Raw genomic sequence first — 20,372 nt, forward strand, 5'->3', positions numbered from 1 at the left:
TTTTTTCTTTTAATTTTATATCATTTTATTTGATTACTTATTTATTTTTGTCCGGTTGAGACCCTGATTTTGAAAGGTACAGTACCGGAAATCGTGTGATCTATGTTGGCTAGTCGAATATGGTTCCGTCTTAGGTACCGCCAGAAGTAAAAAACCAAATGTTTACGTAAGCAATACGTGTTTCTGAAACCTTCCTTCCTCGGCTGATCATGTGGGCTGTTCTAAAAGTTAAGAAGGAAACCATAATCGAGATGTAAAGGTGGCTCGTGGCTCACCACGAGTCGTTTTGTATTGTAAAAACCACACGCAGAGCTTCTGGAAATGATAAGCATATAACGGTAACTTCGCTTCGTTTCCTACCGCTGCTGCTTGATTGGCTGAAAAAAAAAGCGCCTCTTGGTGGAAATGTCGTTCAACTCGACCACAGCGCAGGAAATAAAGATGTAAACCTTCAAGGTTTACGTCTCACCCAAATGTGAAACACTGTTGTTAAGGTTTAACACCCGTTACTTCTACATGACAGACGCACTGATCATTGTTGGTACATTTCATGGGCGGTTTGGGAGCCTACGAGCAGTGATCCGGTGTTTAAATTAGCTTTAAAGTTACTAAATGTTTAAACCGAATTGGTTACTGCTCTACACAGTTTAACTCGAATCCATAAGATTCCGGTCATAAACATACACATTTAAACCAGTCAAAAGTAGAGCATGCATGGCAAAAGCTTTTTGTCTACCAATGGGCGATTTGTAGGCTTTAGGATAAGGACAGAATAAACCTAAAATTGCTTATATTTGTTTGCAGTCTTTCCTGTTACTCTACAGGATCCAGTTAATGAAAGCCAGAAGTGTTGGAACAGGAATACATGGAAAACATGCAGGACAGCGGCCCTCTAGGACCGACTTTGGAGACCCCTGGTCTAGATGAATGTGGTTATTGTCATGCCACTTATCTTCTAATCTTTTAAGAGATGATGGGTCCTGTTCACTTTAGTTGAGAATAAAATAGCTTTAGTTGAGAATAAAATAACTTGAATCACATTATGGCCTTCCCAGTCACAAGACCTTTACCCAATTCAACACCTAGTTCCAAAGATGAGTTGGGCCAATGACCACTGAGGCACCTCTAGCACCAATTCCTGTTTATTTATTTATTTATTTTTTTGTTTTTAGTTTTTTTATTTTCTTTTAATTCAATTCAGTTTAATTCAACTTTATTGATAAAGCGTGAAATAACAGCAATACCATCTCAAGATGCTTTACAGACAGAAAAAAAAAGAACATCATGAAAGCCAATTCATAATAGCCTTTATAAGGAAACCAACAGATTGAGTTGGAGGATCCAACTCAACTCATTTAAAGATTGTACAAGAAGTCAGGGTACAAACAGACAACAGTAAAAACAAAGTAAAACTATTAGTGGTAGAGAGCTGTGTGAAACATTTTACATAAAAAACAAAAAATTCCTGTTTATTCCTTTAATTTGCTTCCTGAATGCATTTTACATTGTAAAGCAGCCTTTGGCCTGAGAACAACAACACAACTTGTGTAACTTGTCATGGATTGTGGTGATCTTAGTTGTCCCCTTACAAGTAAACAAAGTTCATCTACAGATAACGAGCTTATTGATTGTAAAAGAAAAGAAAAAGGCAAGGAAAAAAGCTGTTTTGAGCCTAATTCAAGGCAGATTTTTCAGGTTGTATAAGTAGAAACAAATTCACTAATGTGGTTGATCAGGTTGCAGGATTTATTGACTGATTGCTGACATTGTTGGAAGTGTTTCTCACCCCAGCATGTTTTGTTTCAGTATTGGTCGACAAGAGCACACTTTGTATGTTTAATTAGATATCTGCAGAGTAAACAAGAAATTCACCGAGGGAAACTAATGCTGTTGTCCATGAATGCTGCTGCCCTTTAACAAATATTTGCCTGCTCAGCCATAAGAGCACAGCTGAATGACAAGCTTGACAGCCCGGCATCTGAAGTGACAGTGTTCTTAATAATATAATAAGTCACGCTTTACTCCGTGCCCTAATTGTCCAGATATGATAAAGAAAAAAGCATAAACACATTATGAATCAGTCACTCTTAATTCAAGAAGTAGTTGTGTTGCTGGCTTAATTGACACAATTGATGTATTTAGTTACACTCAGCAAAATTCCTGTCTTTTTTTTTTCAGCACTGAAAATGTAGTTTTGCTCTGTCAGCATATTATTTTCCCCTACAGAATGCATTCTTGCTGGCATGGCACACTCCAACATATCAATTTAGATTCTGCTTTTAATAAGTAGTCTAATTCATGAGTCACTTCTCGTGAGTGCACTGGAGACACTAATGGTTTTGAATAAAGAATAATTCACTGGGTGTTAGCCAATAAACCCTGCAAATGCTGCATTTAATAACTTTGTGCAAATTTCTTGCCTCATGCAAATCAAAGATGCTCTTATTTGTTTAATTTGTTTAATTAATTACATAATTTGTGACCTGGATAGGTGTATCAGACTTAAAGTGAAAATATAATTAACATTTTAGGTACAACTGAGATTATCTGCAGCTGTTCCAGACTGTGTTGGCAAGTAATTTACTCGTGATTACGTCAGTCATTCAGTCTCACATGAAACATCCAGAAACTTGAATAAGATGGCATCAAGTCCTGTATTGCATGTCGTTTGGTGCATGCAGCAGGATTATCCATATTTACTGTAAGTGAGTGGTGGAGAGTGCTATTTTATTTTTGGAGCAGCTCTTTGAGCAGCAGCACCAGAGCAAGAGACTCAAAGAAACCGAACAAACTGATATCGAAGTCTGGTTCTATGCTGGGGACTGTACATGTGTGTACTGATACAGAAACTGCACAACAGAATGGACACTGCAAGCCTACTGACATCCAAGATGTCTTCAGGCAGAGGTTTCTTCATTTGAACCAAGTGATACTGAGCATTTGTTCTGTTGCAAAAACTGGTAAACATAATGTTTATTACTGCACACCTACTGCACTACAAACCATCAGTTGCCTTCAGACAGAGGCCTCTGCAGCTTTAGAGCAATTAGACTAGTATGTAGTCAGGCAGGACTCAGATATAATCCATTATATCAGTACTGAAGTTATATAGTCAACATTTCAGAGATCTAAACATGACTACAACATAATTTTGAATAAAGAAGCACATGAAGAGCGGTTTGAAACATTTATTTATATTGAACAGTCACAAAGACTTTGCTCCGTTGTACCAAAAACAGCACCATGCATCATAAAACTGTCTGAAGCTTTTATAAACATGTTAAAGACAAATAGGAAAATCATGTTGATGTCGGACTGATGACCTGTTCAGGGTGTACCCTGCCTCTTGCCCAGCGATTGCTGGGATAGGCTCCAGTTTCCCCACTACCCTAAACTGGACTAAGTGGTGAAAAATATGGATGATGAATACCAGAAATGTTCCAAATTTCTTACAGTGGTTATTTATTTCAGACCTTACACCCTAAAGCAAATGGTGGTGCAGTGACAGGCTTTCATGTACATTTGAGCCAAGTAACCATGACCTAATGATGAATTAAAATTTCGTTTGTGTTGATTAGAAAGGAGATTAGTGACTGCCATTTGAATTGCTGTGCTGCATCAATAATACAGTTTATACCTCTTAGAATATCCCTCACCCCACCCCCTCCCACTTTGCAGTCAAAGTGTTCCATATTTGACCTTACTCTCTGTGGATCTGAGTCACGTTCAGTTTATCAGACCTCCTTAGTCTGTGCTCAGCCTGTGCTGGGATCAGACTGATTTTAGCTCAGGGGTCTCTCTGCCATGAACAGGAAAACACTGACCCACATTAGCTTTAATTATGTGAATCGTTTCAAGGCAGTGAACTGTGTAGAGACAGGAGTGCAAACAATGCAGACATTAAAAGGACGCCTACTGGCTGACTATGGCCATTACTTTTTTGTTCATTCCGATGCACAAACTCATTCACAAAGTTCTTTATTCAGACTGACTGAATGATGACTGGGGAATGTGTACAACCCATTTGTATTTTATGTGTATGTTGTGTGTATTTTCTTTCTTATCTTTATTTCTGCTGATCTTTTGCTCTCATATTGTCATCATCACCAGCATTATAACACTCCCAAGTTTCAGTTCAGATACATTTCCCCATATTAATTTAAACCTCATCAATATATCCTTCTCACAACAGTAATAAAAACTAATTGAATGTAAAAAAGATAAAATGAAAATAAAAAAAAATACAATAAATACACATTTTGATAGAAACATTCCTGTAAATAGTGTTAAATGTATAAGATTTTCACATTTTAATTAAATAAATAATTGTAGGATTGTTAATATGTCATGTTAATAATGAAATGAGGAATTTATCTTTACCCTTTCCGTCTGAAAAAGAGTTTTCTAAATTATCATTATTTTTATTACAGCAAAAACCAAATATGTAGCCTGTTATTGATATCTGGCATCTCCAATTCAAAATTGACAAATAATGATAATAAGAATAAGGAAAATATTACTATTCTTCTTCTTGTTGTTGTTATTATTACTATTGTTATTATTATTATGAGCTTTTCCTGTTTGTTTAGCGACTGATTTAGTCAACAGTCAAAGAGATTAAAGCTGGGTCCGCACCATTTCCCTCCCGGGCGACAGAGGAGTTAGCCGGGTGGGGACAGTTTTCACTTTACCTCACGTGGAGGTGTCCTAATCCTTCATAAAATGTCGCGAGCCTGATGTGGGTCCTTCAGGCGCCTCGAACAGCTATTCATCTCCTGTCTTTGATTGGTCACAATCTAACTTGGTTCATTTGACAAGCCAAACAGTGCTAGATTGTGGTTGCTAGCGATAACAAGATCCGTGTTTTACTTCAGTTTTTACACCGCAGCGATGTCTGAGGAACGATCTGAAAGATCTGATGGAAGAATTGTGAAGATGGAGATCGACTACAGCTCCACTGTAGACCAGCGTATCCCGGAATGTGAAAAAATGGCTAAAGTAAGCGAGCTGTAGAAAAGGCCAGCGCCGGCTGAGTCATGGTGCCATCTCGATGAAATGCGTTAGCATTCAAGCTAACAATTAACAATACTAGCTTTAGATCTACCTAGAAAATTATGGTTAGAAACTGGATCATTTTAATACTTGAACAGATTTCTGATACTGTGTTACTTCATGTATGCATTTTTGTTAAAACTCAGAAACTTGTAAAAATGAAGGAATCCGGTCTTTAGCAGCTTTAGCAATTTTGCTAAGTAGTTGCATTAACGTTCTGTAAAGCAAAAATAGTGCTACTTTTATGTTTTTTTTTCTTTTTGTTTGTTTGTTTGTTTTTTTCGTTCTGGTTTTTCCTGCTTTATGTTTAAGAAATGTTTGTTGTTGTTTTTTTTCCATTGCAGGAGGGGAAGTTACAGGAGGCCATCGAAAGCTTGTTGTCATTGGAAAAACAAACCAGAACAGTAAGTCAAACAATTCATCTGCAAGTCTAAAGTAGCGTCTTTTTCTTTTCTTCCCTTGTATTTTTTTCTTTGTTTGTTTTATTTTATCTTATTTTATCGTTAGCTTAAAACCTAGATAAGAGAGAACTTATTTTTCAATTTCTGTTTAACAACATTTCAGTGTTTCTTGGCAATTCACACATTTCCACCCTGCCCATTCCCAGGACTAAAACCCTTCTGTCTTGTATTGGTTTGAGTCTGTGATGCAGTTTTTATGATGGCATAGGTTTTAGTGAAGTGGTATGGTCTTTTCAACTTGCTTTTTCAAATTGTGCTGCATATTCTTCAGTGATTAATTCTCATGTGTTTTACAGTGTTGATGCTCTTTGCAGATATCTTCTATATTATTCCCATAGGAGTTATGTCAATATGTTTATTTTTCTCATAACAACAAGCTAAATGTTTGACTTATGCACTCTTTAGTTGTGTATATAGAGGCATTATAGTTTTTAAAGTTGATCAAACTTATTGGAATTAATTTCTCAACTTATTTGTTTTGTCTATTTTACTTTGCCAAACTAATCATTTTCGTAGCAGATTGTATTTAATATCAAATTTGATAAGAAGTTTAAAACAGTTTGTGCATACTTTATTTTCTTGTTGTTTCAAAGGCATCAGACATGGTGTCCACATCCAGAATCCTTGTGGCTGTGGTCCAAATGTGTTATGAAGCGAAAGATTGGGATGCCCTGAACGAGAACATCATGTTGCTGACCAAAAGGAGGAGCCAGCTCAAACAGGTTAATATATTTATCTTTTATTATTTTCAACCTTTATTATTAGTTTCAATTGTGTTTGAGAAAATATACTTATGAATCCAACAGTCAAAAGGGGAAAAGAAAGATCTGATTTTTGATAGATAATTACAAAAGCCTGTGAATGAACTTGCTTATATTACTGTCGTACAGCCGTTTGCTGATGTGTTCTCGTTGCTAAGACTTGAACGTATGTTTTGTGTTTCTCTTTGTCTTAGGCTGTTGCCAAAATGGTGCAAGAATGTTACAAGTATGTGGATGCTGTGACAGATCTTACCATCAAGCTGAGACTTATTGACACACTTCGCACTGTGACGGCTGGCAAGGTCTGGAATAGAATAGTGTTCCAACAATGCACAAGACATTACAACATAAAGAAATTATTTGCACCTGCATTCAGGGATTTGATTCAGCAACAGCCTGCTGCTCCAACCTAGAAATACAGTTTAAGTTTATGTGTAATTACTGTAGTGTTCCCCTTTCATCTGCTGTAGAAGACAGTATCTTACCTACCATTGTGTTAGGGGATTGCCCTACCCCCAAGGGCCTCCACTCTCCCAAGATGATCAAGTTAAACAACACTAAATGACACAGCCACCATTTGACAAATGTATTTTCTTGACTTTTGCATATGACAGTCTAGTTTTCTCCAAAAAGTTCCTCACATATGTAGTAAGGGCAGTGTTATGTTGATGAGTTGAACATTTAGATTAATACACGAGCCCTTTTGCTTCACTAAATAACTGTGTTTGTCCACCTTACAGATCTATGTAGAGATTGAGCGTGCTAGGCTGACAAAGACCCTCGCCAATATTAAGGAGCAGAATGGAGAGGTCAAAGAGGCCGCATCCATTCTTCAGGAGCTGCAGGTAAGACAATAATAGTGAAGTTGTCCGATGACACAAATGGGATTGTTTTGACCACAAGTGCCCAGGAAAATGTCTGATTCTTTTCGCTTTATGGATTTCATCGATGACCAGCAGGACCTGATGCTTTTAGACTTGACTTTTAAATTCAGCTGTATCTATTTATGGTTATTTCAAACCTTCCTAATTATACTTAAAGGTTAATGATGAAAAGTACATGTGTACCTGGATGTTCTTGTCAGGCCCACAACACATATTGAGCCTATTTATGAGTTCATTTGTTAGATTTGCATTATTTTTTATTTTATTTTAGTAAAACCAAAGAAAACACCATTTAATCTGGTCTTTTAGTTTGGTCAGTCAGTTTAAAGGTTATTTATTGTCTGTGCGTGAGAATAATTTAAGATGTGAGGTTTTTGCCTTTTCCCTGTGAAGTTAATGCTATGTAGAATTAATTTTGCTTATACGTTGCTTTTTTTCTGGTCAGGTAGAGACGTACGGCTCCATGGAGAAAAAAGAGAAGGTGGAGTTCATCTTGGAACAGATGAGACTTTGCATCGCTGTCAAGGATTACATTCGCACCCAGATTATCAGCAAGAAAATAAACACCAAATTCTTTCAAGAGGAGGGCACTGAGGTAAGAGAAAGCCAGTAGGAGTCGAACATAAATAAAAACTGCTTTCCTTTCAATGAGATCAGTTTATTTTTTCTCACAGAAGCCTTTCTGAAGGTGTTGGGTCATTTTTAACACTTGAACTTCTGATCTTGCAGGAGTTGAAGTTGAAGTATTACAACCTGATGATTCAGGTGGACCAGCATGAGGGCTCCTACCTGTCGATATGCAAACACTACCGGGCGATTTATGACACCCCATGCATCTTGGAGGATAGCAGCAAGTGGCAGCAGGTACAGTTTTTCATATCAAGCACCAAATGCAGAATTTGGTTGGAAAATGTAATATAATATCATTAGTTTGTACAAGACAAAATTTAGTTCAGACATAGGAAATGCAACCTTATTGCTGCTTTATGAAGTGTTCACTGTCTTTGTTTTTGTTTCTTCAAGAATGTGTTTGAATTGAACAAATTAGGCTTAAATGAATGCATCTAACTGTGAAACGACCCTTTTTTTGTGATTTACAGTGTCTGCCATAGTTGAAGAAGCAACTCAGTGCTTCAAATGTTTTGCAGCTTTAATTATAAAACTGCGCTGATCCAGAAGTTTTTGATGGGACAGATTAGGTTTAGTTTTGATCCTAAAATCTAGACAATAAGCACAGCAATGAGCTTTTTAATTAAAATTATGCCAGGAGCACATACCTTGAACCTAAATATCTTTTAGACCCATGTTCTTTCTTATGAACAGTTACAGGGTACAGTAGTTTAACAACCTGTGAAGAAACAGACTTTTGCAGTTTACGTCTGCTTAGCTTTTTGCCTTTTATGTGATCACAGACCGATGAAAACACCCGTAATGTTTGCTTTGCAGGCCTTGAAAAGTGTGGTGCTCTATGTGATCCTCTCTCCGTACGACAACGAGCAGTCGGACCTTGTGCACAGAATCAGCACTGACAAGAAACTGGAGGAAATCCCTAAATACAAGTAAGACAATTACTTTGTCCTGTGGCTTCCTGATAGTAAGTCAGGAATGTCATATTCTGGTTCTCAAAGGCCACTATCCTACAGGTTTTAGCAGCTCCCATGCTTTCTTGCGACTGATTATAAATTGAATTGATCTAACAGTACATTGACTGATCAATTTTGGCGAGGTGTATTCAAGAAGGGAAGTATCTAAACCTGCAGGACAGTGAAAGACATAATGTGAGATTTATTTACTTTCTTGAGTGAAGAATATGCATTTAAAGAAGTACACCATAAAGAGGCAGTCCCTTTAGAAGTAGAAATAGACAGATGTCTAGTTGTGTGCAGTATTCTACAAATTCTACAAGTTTCAGGATCATTTTCTCATCGTGTAACTGCAGAGTATAAATATTCCATGTTCAACATGACGTAGTACCACAAGGAAGTCTCAGAGAAATTGAAGACATCTCTGTGCCCAAAGGACACAGCTGAAAGGCAATATTTGATACCCGTGATGTTCGGAAAGCAATCTATAAATGAAAAACGGGCATGGTATTGCTATGGAAATCTGTACATGACAGTTTTGGATGCTCACTGTCTGAACACGGTTTACTGTCCCATCTCCAAATGCGGATTCAAGCTTTACTATGCAGCAAAAAAAAAAAAAAAAAAAAAAGCAATATTGAATTAAAAAAAAAACTATTTTTACTATATTCATCCTAGTTGGGGAATTAGAGTTTGCATTTTATCATCTCTGGTAGATTTACTAGAAAGCAGTAGACTTCCATATTGGACTTGTGCCCTCCAGACCCAAGCCCACCTTTTTGTAACTACGCTGCCACCACACCCCAATGTGTGAACATGATCCAGATTGGCTACACGTATTCAGATTTTTTGATACCGAACAGAGGCATACCGACTGTTCACTGCATGGGAGTGTAACTACCTTGCCCATGTTCCCTCTGCAAACCGCACCAGAGCACAACCCAGCCTTTGGATAGCAGACGTTGTGGCTAGTGACAGATTGTAAAGAGAAAGCAGAGCTTAAAGACACTCTTCTATTGTTAAAAATCTTCTGTTTGAGATTGCTTCAGTTTCCTAGTGAAGGGTCTAAATAGTTAAGGAGAAATAGATCAGATGAAAGCAGTCTGCCGGTCTTGTGCTGAGCTGTTTGTGACCAGTTTCCCCAATAGCCCCGCCCCCTTCACATCAGGATGACTGCGCTCCGGCTGAAAACTTGTTCTGGATAAACTGTGCTTAACCTGAAATCAACACTGCAAGCATGAACCCCCTGTTTTTCCCACTACGGCCTTTAAATTGTTTCTGTTTTAAATAAACATAAAAATTATTTTCTTATATATATATATATATATATATATATATATATATATATATATATATATATATATATATATATATATATATATATATATATATATATTTTTTTTTTTTTTTTTTTTTTTTTTTAAAAGGTGAATAAAATGTGTGAAATGGTCCAAAGGTTTTTCCTTGGAATATAAACTGAGAATTTGCTCATTCACTGTTTTTTAAACCAAACGTGCAAATGATTGTATGTTAGTTTCTTTTACAGCACAAGCAACAATGATTTTACTTTAAAAAGAAAGTATTGAATTGTAGATTTAGTTAATATTTGTACAAGTTTAAATGAATTATCTTAATTTTTCTCTAAAAACATCCCTCGTTCCCTTTTATATGTATGTACACAGATATTATCCAATAAACTAAAGGAGGCAACCCTCTAGTTTTTCCATATTTTTATTTAATAATCTTTAATAGGAGAATTTACTGCAAGCAGATTCCTTTTTTTGTTTTTAGATTAATTTAAAATGACATCAAACATGTTACTGTTTGCATCAAAGTGTAGCAGTCTGGCTTTTCATGTGTTCCCTTCACTGCACCTAAAAAGTGCCCAACCATTACCTTAAAACCAAGTTATGTACTGAAGTGTTTAAATTACTCATAATCAAAATCTTGGGTTGCTATTTCAAAGACCCTCCTGGTCCTTCACAGGTTGTTGCTTTGAGAATATTCGGTATCTCTGTTTTCTGTTTACAGGGACCTTCTAAAGCAGTTCACAACTATGGAGTTGATGCGCTGGGCTTCGTTGGTGGAGGACTATGGGAAGGAGTTGAGAGAGGGCTCACCTGACAGCCCTGCAACAGATGTCTTCTCCTATTCAGAGGAAGGGGAGAAGAGGTGGAAGGACTTGAAGAACAGAGTGGTGGAGCATGTATGGCAAATAGATAAACACAAAAGTTTTTCATTGATTCAATATTGTATTTGACTTTTAAAGCTCTTTTGTTACTCGAATCTTTTAGTTTCTTTCCTGCAAAAAAATAAAGGATGAATGTTACTAACGTTTGCCTTATTCCACAGAATATCCGAATAATGGCTAAATATTACACCAGAATCACAATGAAGAGGATGGCTGCACTGCTCGACCTTTCTATTGACGTAAGCAACCCTTTTTACAAGCAAACTGAAGCGCACATTAACAGTGTAAAAACCAAAACATTTTGTGTTCAGAAAGTTGACTAACAGGAAGCTGCTAACAAAATGTCTGTCTGCTCAAATTCTTTGTCAGGAATCAGAGGAGTTCCTCTCCAGTCTAGTTGTGAACAAAACCATCTATGCCAAGGTTGACCGGTTGGCTGGCATCATCAACTTTCAGAGGCCCAAAGACCCCAATGACCTGCTGAACGACTGGTCGCACAAACTCAACTCTCTCATGTCTCTGGTCAACAAGACCACACATCTTATTGCCAAGGAGGAGATGATCCACAACTTGCAGTAACACAAGAACAAAGTCTATTATTTTATGTCCCTGTTTGTTTTTGTTGAGAGTGCATTTCAGCAAATGTTGTATTGGCAAAATTTCACTGCAGCCTAATTGCAGATTCAGGAGTTTGTAAAAATAATTAAAAAAAAAATCCCAGTTATAATTGGAACCCCATGATGACACCCCCCCCCCATTCCTCCTCCTTTTTTTTTTTTTTACAGTCTATTGAAAATTGACAATAAACACATGAGTATTTCCTTCTGCATCTTTCTCTTTCATACCACCCAGTGTCCATGTATTTTACCAATTTCCAACTGGCACAGAGTCCTGTACACATTGCTGCAAAGTTTTCATTGTATTTTGTACTTAAATAACTCTCTCTCTTGATTAGAAGGTTATATGTTACTTTAAAGTTTCACCTGTCAGAGGTGAAGCTCTGAAGACGTGCCTGCAAAAGCTGAAACAAAGAAAAAGTTAAAGAGCACGCACTAAGACCGGACCACTGGAGTTTATGCTTTGACCGTATAACTTATGATTCTAGTGTTGTATCTTATTTCAAACCAAAAGAGAGAATTGCAGTATTGTTTACACTCTCAATTCTTAAACTATATCTACTCCATTGTGAACCATCTACCAGCTGTGACACAAATGTGACATAATAGTTTGCTTTGCTAAATGATCCTGGGTGGCTCCCTCTTTTTTTTTTTTTTTTTTTTTTTTTTTTTTTAACACCGGTAGGGCAAAACTCTGAATTTTAAAGAAAAATGTCAGAATATACAAAATGTCTGATTTAAAAAAAAAAAAAAAAAAATCCCTCCAAGCTGAAATTTCTAGCTGCATTTGCTGCTACATGAATGGATCCCACCAGATATTTACACCCTCTAACATACTTCAAATACTGGATAAATCTCAATAGACAGAAATACCAATACAATATTTTTTTGTTTGGTTAACTTGGTTTTTTTTTTTTTTTAATTACCTTTGAAGCATAAACACATAGAGAAATATATCAAGTTTTAAAATAACTTATTGCTGATTTTTTTTTTTCATACGATTTGTTCTCAGTTAATTTCCAAGTCAAATATCACTTTATATTTAAAAGCTTTAATTATTGATACTTAATTACCAAAATTGTTCTCAGTAGATTGCTGAGATTTTTTTTTTACATTCAGAACTTGCAATGACGTTTTAATGACATGTTTACACAAATAGAAGATACAATTCCTACCTCCACAACTGACTAATATCAACATAACAGAAGTTTTTAAAAACGCACATTAATTTCTGACAAATGCTCTTTGACGTGAAAGATAATGTACATCTTGAGGCACATAAACACAACCAGAGACGCGCAAACGCACGCCAGCAGCAGTCCTCTCTCAACCTTCAGACCAGTACATCCCACTATGCTTTGCGATGGTCTGACAAGTGGATCCAAGATGGCGTAGAAAGTAAAGCTAGGTAAGTGTTGACTTCCCATTTTCAGCCTTTTCAGATGTCTTTTCCATCGCAAAGCCAACGACATGAATCCCCTCCACAAATCATTAGCATATTGAAGAATGCCTTAAGTTCGTGCACGGATAGCAACAAAATGTCACACGGGTTATATGCGCCTAAACACCGTGGCAAAATTTCAGGCCCGACCCCGTTTTGTTTCGGCGAACCTAGCTAGCTTAGCCCGCTAGCGGTAACAAACCAGCCAGCTATTCTTGTTGTGAGCTCGCCAGTTTGGTGCCAAGAAAGGCCGTGTTTTGCCTGCTGAGCTAACTGCTAGCTACGCATACTCACTTTAGTAGCAACATCGTTCAACCAATGCAAACAAGAACGATAAGTTAACAAAACACTATGGGGACATTTTTTAGGGCTTTGCAATGTTGCCGTCATCGCTCTGATTTGCAGCAGTCATGATAAGTTTGCCAGACGAACAACAGCCACAACTATCTACTGAAAGACGAAGTAAGTCATCCCAAATATCTCTGTTTAAAAAAGTACACGCTTTCTTAATGTTTACCTACTGAGCTCAGATGAATTTTCATGTTTTATGTCACGTGTTTTCTGTGCGTTATTTGTAAGGATGCTGTCAAACAAAATAACGTTATGTCAGGGTGGAAGCAGCTGATCTTCCTCTATGACTGACTTCAGGCTACAAAGTAAGCTTTCTCATCCAGTTTCCAGTCAACTTTTTTTTTGGGGCTGAAAATGAAGAAGGTTCCCACCCATTGTGTCCCGCCAAACTTCTTGTTGTTGCCTCTATAATGTTGGAAACATAGAAGCTGTGATACTAAACAAAACAGGACTGTTGTTAGAAATCTCAATATGTGAAATGCTTTTTATGGAGATAGTGCAGTGTGCATCATTACTTTGCCTTGATGCAATGCAGTTGTGACAAAACGAAGCTGTCTTAGCTGGTAAATTAGTAGCTTTCCACTTTAATTGTAAGTTTCCCTTGGAGTACTGTATGTTTTTAAAGTAAATGTTTTAAGTTGAAGTTTGGATATATTTTGGATACTGTCAAATGCATCCAATAATCGTATACTGCTCTTTAATCCCTCACATATTTTCTGATATTTATTACACACAAATAGTGTGTAATAAATAATATGGCATTTCAATTGCAGCTCAGGTCCATTTTACATATACTATATGCTGTAAAAAGTTCCCATGAGATCTTTAAATGGTTGTAAATACTTTTTAGGTTTTTAGAAAAATCAGACCTCAGTTTTTCATACTTACATAACACATGAAAGACACATTTGAGGTGCTCAAGCCTTATTTCCATTATAGTTTCTAAAATTTGGACAAAACCACAATTGGGATTTTTCCAAGTGTTTAATTTGAACAGTGTTTACCACATGCACTGCAGTTCAAGTAAAAGCTCATTCCACTAACACGATTTAATGAAAACTGCACCTTAGTCACGGCAGCCACGTAGTGTTGTTTTGGGGTTTTCTACCTGTTGTGGAGGATTTGCCACAGTCTTTTGAGCCTTTCTCCCTTATTTATCTTTTGAATTCATTGCAAAACTACATTTTGGTTTTGTTTGGTGCCATCTTTTCCTGGAATGAAATGGTCACTTGACTGCCTTAAATGCAGAAAAAATGTTTCCATTACACCTTTGCAATAGACTTGTATGTCCACAAGTCTGAAAAACAACCCCATTAAAATGTAATAACTTTTTAGTGATAGTGATTTCTCTTAGCAATTTTTTTATTGAGGTATTTAGGTTTTGTGCATTTTTGAGAGGTAATGGAACCCCAACTTCTGTCATGGTCTATCACCATTATAGATTTTCTTGGTACGAATATTGTCAAAGAAATAAATAAATACGAATTTTGTGATTATCACAATTATTCTGCATTAATCTGTCATCATTATAAATGTGGAAAGCCATGCGAATGCTCCTTTATAACTTAAAAACCTATGTTTTTAAGTTTTTTAAAATTTATTTTAATGCTAAAATAACAAAATAATATTGCAAAGCGAAGGAACCAACAAGTCTCCTTCCAACTAAATACTCTATTCTGCGTAAAGAATAAATAAATCCAACATACTGACTCTGGATTTCTCTCAGAGAAAATGGATGGAACACGATACAAGACCTCTACCAGGACTTGGGATGTTTCTTTCTGGAAACTACATTATAAAAATAGTTTAGAACATGACTTTTCAAGATAAGTAGAGAATTTAAAAACGCATGAAAAACATTTAACAAGCTGTCTGATAGCAAAAAAGCTGCTGTTTGACACATAGTACAACAATAGTGGAAATAAAGAAACAAGTCCTCATATCTGGAATTGAATACCCTTTTTTTCTAGACTATTAGTATTGCACACGGATGACTAAAAGCCATGTACCTTATGCCGGGCGGACTTTTTGAAGAGCAAAGCTATCCCTTACAAAAGACGTATTTAGTTTTTCTCTCATGTGTATAATGTAACGTTAAGTGAATGTATCATGTTGCGTTGTCAGACACCCCTCCCACATTATCCCAAAAAAAAAAAAAGACATTTAACAGCCTCTTCTGCAACTTAAAGAGAACCAAAACAAAGCAACACACAGATGTGCAACTTTGTTTTCATTCCGGGTGGAAGTTGCACTGATCTGCTTTGATGGTCCAGACAGTCTTTTATAGAAAGTGACAATATATTGAGGAATCTTTACAATTAATTAAGGAAGTGTTTAATACAACTCTAACAAAGGTTTTATATTTTGACATCTGAGAAAGGCATCTCTGGTTTTCATTTTGATTCATATGAGTCCTCACCTAATGGCAAATAAAATCATTGTACAAAATGAAGATAATTTAACGTTAAAAGGCATCAGAGGGCTGCATAAATAATGTTTTTTTTTTTGTTTGTTTTTTTTCCCAGTAATTTCACTCGTTTCTTGTTTACAGCATACACCTGAAGCCTACATCTAAAGATAAATTCATCAGTTCAGCAAGTAGCCAAAGGTTTAAAGCTTTGTTGCACGTTTTTGTAAATGGAAATTCCTCTCTGCTAGAAAGTTAAACCAGTACCAAAGGACCCAATATTGTGAAACAGTAAAATTTTCTGCCTATAACTAATATTTGTTGTTAAAAGTGCTAAGGGACTAAAAAAGCATTAGAATTTTTTATAATTAATCAGTTGATTCATCAGTTGTCTAATTTTTTTCCTACCAAATGTCATAATCTGCATTGGCCTAAATAAAAATTCAATATGTCAGGCCCTGATAAAAATGAGTGAACTGCCTGACAGAGACAGGAATGGCTAAAAATTTTGACTTAAGCCATTATTTGATGCATACTTACTTATTTAAACTTTAAACATGTATTGTAACCAACCACCTTTTTCCCCTGGTAGATAAGTACTAACTATAACAAATATCGTACCAAAAAGACTGGACCACAGGCTGTACTTTCAGTGTTCTTTTTCAGCCAGTCATAACCAAAAGTTGTGTTCCAGGCTGCAGTGAATGCTTGGATGGAAATGCCAGCCATTTTTGCACATAATTACTATAATAAATCTTTTGGGGGCATTTTTTTTTTAAAAAATATGCCACACTGTGATAAGCTGTATTGTCAGCTGGTGAACCAGCAAGGTGGTTATGGGACCAAATGTCATTAGGCTCCTGGCCAAGGTTGAGTATTTGAGGATTGGTTGTTCCTCAGCAGGTCACAGTGTACCCTCCCTATTTTAATCTGTGTGATTTGGTGGGAAAGAGGCCACACTGTTATGTGTAATCACAAAGTTAAGTTCAGCTTCACTTTTTGCTGTTTGATATAGGGGTAATTTAATATTACTGGGGTGTTTGCACCAACATTTTGATTTATTGTTGCAAATATCTTGCTCTCATTATTCATTGATAATCTCAGCAGATTAAACAGAGGCAGTGTAACATTCTATATTTATCAAAAAGGGACAAAATCATTAGTCTGTTGGGTGGCCTGTTCCACCATGGTGGTTTTAAAAACTGTACAAAACAGTCAAATCATTTATATTCTTCCTCCAATTATAGCCAGTACTATGCATCTGATACCATTGGATAATTTTTTGAGAACTGGTCTCTAACAATTTGAGCTTGCTTTTCTTTTGGCTACTCCTATGTTGAAAATCTGCAGTGTAAACAATGGGTCCATTAGAAAGCTGCTGTTGGAGGAGGGCCTGCCCACAGCAGTGCCTGTTCAGAATGGTTAGAGGCAGCTGGTTCTGTCCATGATGGAAAAGTGGCATTTAAGTAATAAGAACCATGTTAATTATTATTTAAGTAGATAAAACATTTTAGTATTGATTACACTAGTTCCCCATTATGCTTATTATTTATTGGTGTTACCTATAACAGTAAATTTTAATGAAGTTCTTTTTCATCCCAGCAGGTCCTCTGATGTTGTCTTACCTATGTGTTAGTCCTCAATGCTGTTTAGCGTTCTCTCTCCACTAGACTCAAATTTGGCGTCATGAACATCCACCGTTAGTCCTTGCTGGGCAGAAAATATGTACAAGCTGACAGGACATCTTCATTTAGAACTCAAAATATATGGAGAATGGATGCATGTGTCATTGTGCCAATCTCACTAATGCTACAGAGCAGAATATGTATGCCATAAAGACTGGAATGAGAAAGCTGACAATCAACAGCTTCAGTTTAAGATGGAGCCAGTCTGCTGTAAGAGAGACTTGTTAAAAATTTTGCTCAGATATTTATTGGTTTAATTGAAGTTTAGAAGGGAAAATGCTTGCTGGGATAAGGAGATTTGGCCCAAAGTTTAAACTTCAGAGTTGCCACTCATTCAGTGTTGTAGATGGTACTAAAGGAAAGCAAAGTATCTGTGTCCTACCGTCACTGCAGGCAGGTGGAGGAAAAGCATGTACTCTTGCTCAGAAGAGCTCCTTTGGTGATGCATTTCAAGTTAATTTAGCCATGTTTTGCGCAACATATTGCTACATTTAGTGAAAGTTGATTCATTTTTTATTTTTAATATGTAGATTGATTTGCTAAATTGGCAACAATGTAAAGTTGAAAGTATTTCTGTAGCTCACCTTGTTGGTGATAAAACAGTAGAAGCTGGGGTGTGTTGAGATATAAGAGCATCAGATTATCTTTATTAATGATAAACTGATTCCTGGAAAAATACTAGCTTTTCTACAAAATGTAGTTTTGTAATGGCTGTTTGCAGAGACATGTAATGGAAATGGAAAAATCACACTTCAAACTATAGTGTCATTCTTGTTGCACATCATTCTATGTAATCACAGCACAAAATTCCATTAATCCAGCAGTAGAAATATAGACTTTTCGAGACATTAAAGGGTGAAATTTTTTCCACAATATAAATTCACTTATTAGTATGAATTTCAGCAGCTCCACCTCCAAACAATACATCCCCGACCTTGTGTTGAAATGCGGATACTTGAGGGTGAAATGGTTTTCTACATTGTGACTGGCTTGTTTTGTCTCAATGGTGCAGGTTTTATATATGTAACCTAAATGATATATTGCCTTAAATGGGTATGCAAATTTCAGCAACCTTAAAACTAGCTCTGCTGAACCATTAATCACAAAGAGCTCTAATTTTTGTAATAAGCATTCTACCAGTTACAGCACAACAGTGGCCATGAGATATAAAAATGACTAAATATTTTAAACATATTTCAGCAGGTACACTCGGCTGCAAATTTGCTTTGCAGTTTCAAACCATTTTCTCAACTGATTTTTCATTAATTACTGAAATTCTGTGCCAAAAACTGCCATTTAACTTTGTATAGTTGTCACAACGTGTTTATTCTCTCCGTTAAACATAAACAAACATTTTGGACAGAAATATTACTATAGCACAAGTAGGCAGATGGTAAGATCATGATGTATAAATGCTGTATTATGATCAAGATCATGGTAAAGTTGATGTAGAACTATGTTGTATTGCAAAAAGGTAAGAATAAATGCTGCATTCACTTGCTCTTGGGCACCTGACGTTTACCACAGCAAGTGTCAGTTTACACTGAATATGTGTTAGAATTTGATTGTATGGGGGATCAACTCCACTCCTTGTGGACCAGTGTCCTGCAGGTATTGGATAATTGCTGGCAGCAACACACCTGATTCAAATGAACGAGTCCTCAACAGATTTGTGCAGAACATGACAAAAGTTTGTCAGAAATCCTTTTTTTTTTTTTTTTTTTTTTTTAAATCAGGTTTGTTGTTGCAGGGAAACATCCAAATCCTGAAGCATACCACCCCTTAAGGTCTTTAGTTTGTGGTCTCTGGTCTATACAGTTTGAAAAATGACTGGATATTGAAACATGTGTTTCTTCTGCTGATACATTAACATCACCCCAGCAGTGAGAAATTGTTTGAAAGAGTCCAGCAGTTGTTCAAGTGACTGTTTTCTTAGAAATGTCTAAATATGTGAAGTTTTCCAGTGAAATAGGCTTTTACAAGTTGTGTTTAAAATAGCTGGAAAAAGTAGCCATCACTATTTGTGATGTCACTGATGTGAAAGTGGTTGCATTTCACAAAGGCTGATGTGCTGCAGACATTGGGAGCGAAAGACCAGAAGCCTTGTTTGAACTCTCATTCAGAACAACATAGTTCTTGCTATCCCAACGTATCCATTGGAGTAATTCACAAGATAGTTTAGAATTACTATGATGGAAAAATAAATAAATTAGGCCCTTATTTATTTTTAATTTATTAAATAATTTCATACATATTTCTTAGACAAAACGAAAAAATAAAAAAAACACACTCAAGGAAGTATATTTATTTATTACAAGAACATTAAAACATACAAAAAAAACTTAACATGATGTAATGGCAGATTTATTCTGAAGCCTCTGAAAAAAGATAGCATTCCTAAATGTTGGGATTTAAGTTTTGACCAAAAAACACCAGGACTTGTGTTAATCACAGAGCACACAATCACAATCTGGCAGAGGGAAAGGATGTTCTCATCTGTGCATGAAAGTGTCATCCAGAAAATTTTGCTGCATTTAAAATCACGTTCTTACTGCATCTGTGTCTAGTAAGCTTTTCCACAGTCTCGGGTCGAGGCTGCCATCTCACCTGCTCTCTAGCCGTCTAGTTCATTGAGTTGACATGTTGCAAATACAGCTATTCTCACTTTTGTTCATATAAAGCTAAAACCATCTTTTATGTCAAAACCATGGTCAACCAGAGGCACATCACCTGTCAAGCTTTCTTGAAGAGGCGGATAAAGAATATTAAGTGGTTAATTTTTTGTTTTTGTGTCAATCACCATTGAAAATGGTCACAGAATAGGAATAAGAAGGTCTGAGTGTGGAGCTGTGAGTAGTAAACAAGTCTTAACATTAGCTGTGATTAAGATGTTGCTAGCATCTTCTAAGTTTGGGATTTGAAATTAAATGAATACGTTT

General features: G+C 36.3%; 2 protein-coding genes across 2 annotated transcripts in view; both read left to right on the plus strand.

The window, feature by feature from the left end:
- The first annotated feature begins 4,784 nt into the window (after positions 1-4,784).
- On the plus strand, positions 4,785-11,753 carry psmd12 (proteasome 26S subunit, non-ATPase 12). The gene is made up of 11 exons (XM_079264416.1): positions 4,785-4,998; positions 5,397-5,456; positions 6,107-6,235; positions 6,469-6,576; positions 7,015-7,119; positions 7,604-7,753; positions 7,888-8,022; positions 8,605-8,717; positions 10,773-10,947; positions 11,094-11,171; positions 11,302-11,753. Exons 1-11 carry the CDS (start codon positions 4,891-4,893, stop codon positions 11,509-11,511), a joined length of 1,371 nt encoding a protein of 456 aa, XP_079120542.1. The 5' UTR covers positions 4,785-4,890; the 3' UTR covers positions 11,512-11,753.
- A 1,177-nt stretch (positions 11,754-12,930) lies between these two features.
- Positions 12,931-20,372, plus strand: part of helz (helicase with zinc finger) — a 51,737-nt gene continuing 44,295 nt past the window's right edge. The window contains exon 1 of the mRNA XM_079264507.1: positions 12,931-12,957. The gene's annotated coding sequence lies outside the window, so the exon portion shown is untranslated. The remainder of the gene's footprint in view (positions 12,958-20,372) is intronic.

This window comes from Telmatherina bonti, assembly GCF_933228915.1.
Source record: "Telmatherina bonti genome assembly, chromosome: 3".
Lineage (NCBI taxonomy): Eukaryota > Metazoa > Chordata > Actinopteri > Atheriniformes > Telmatherinidae > Telmatherina > Telmatherina bonti.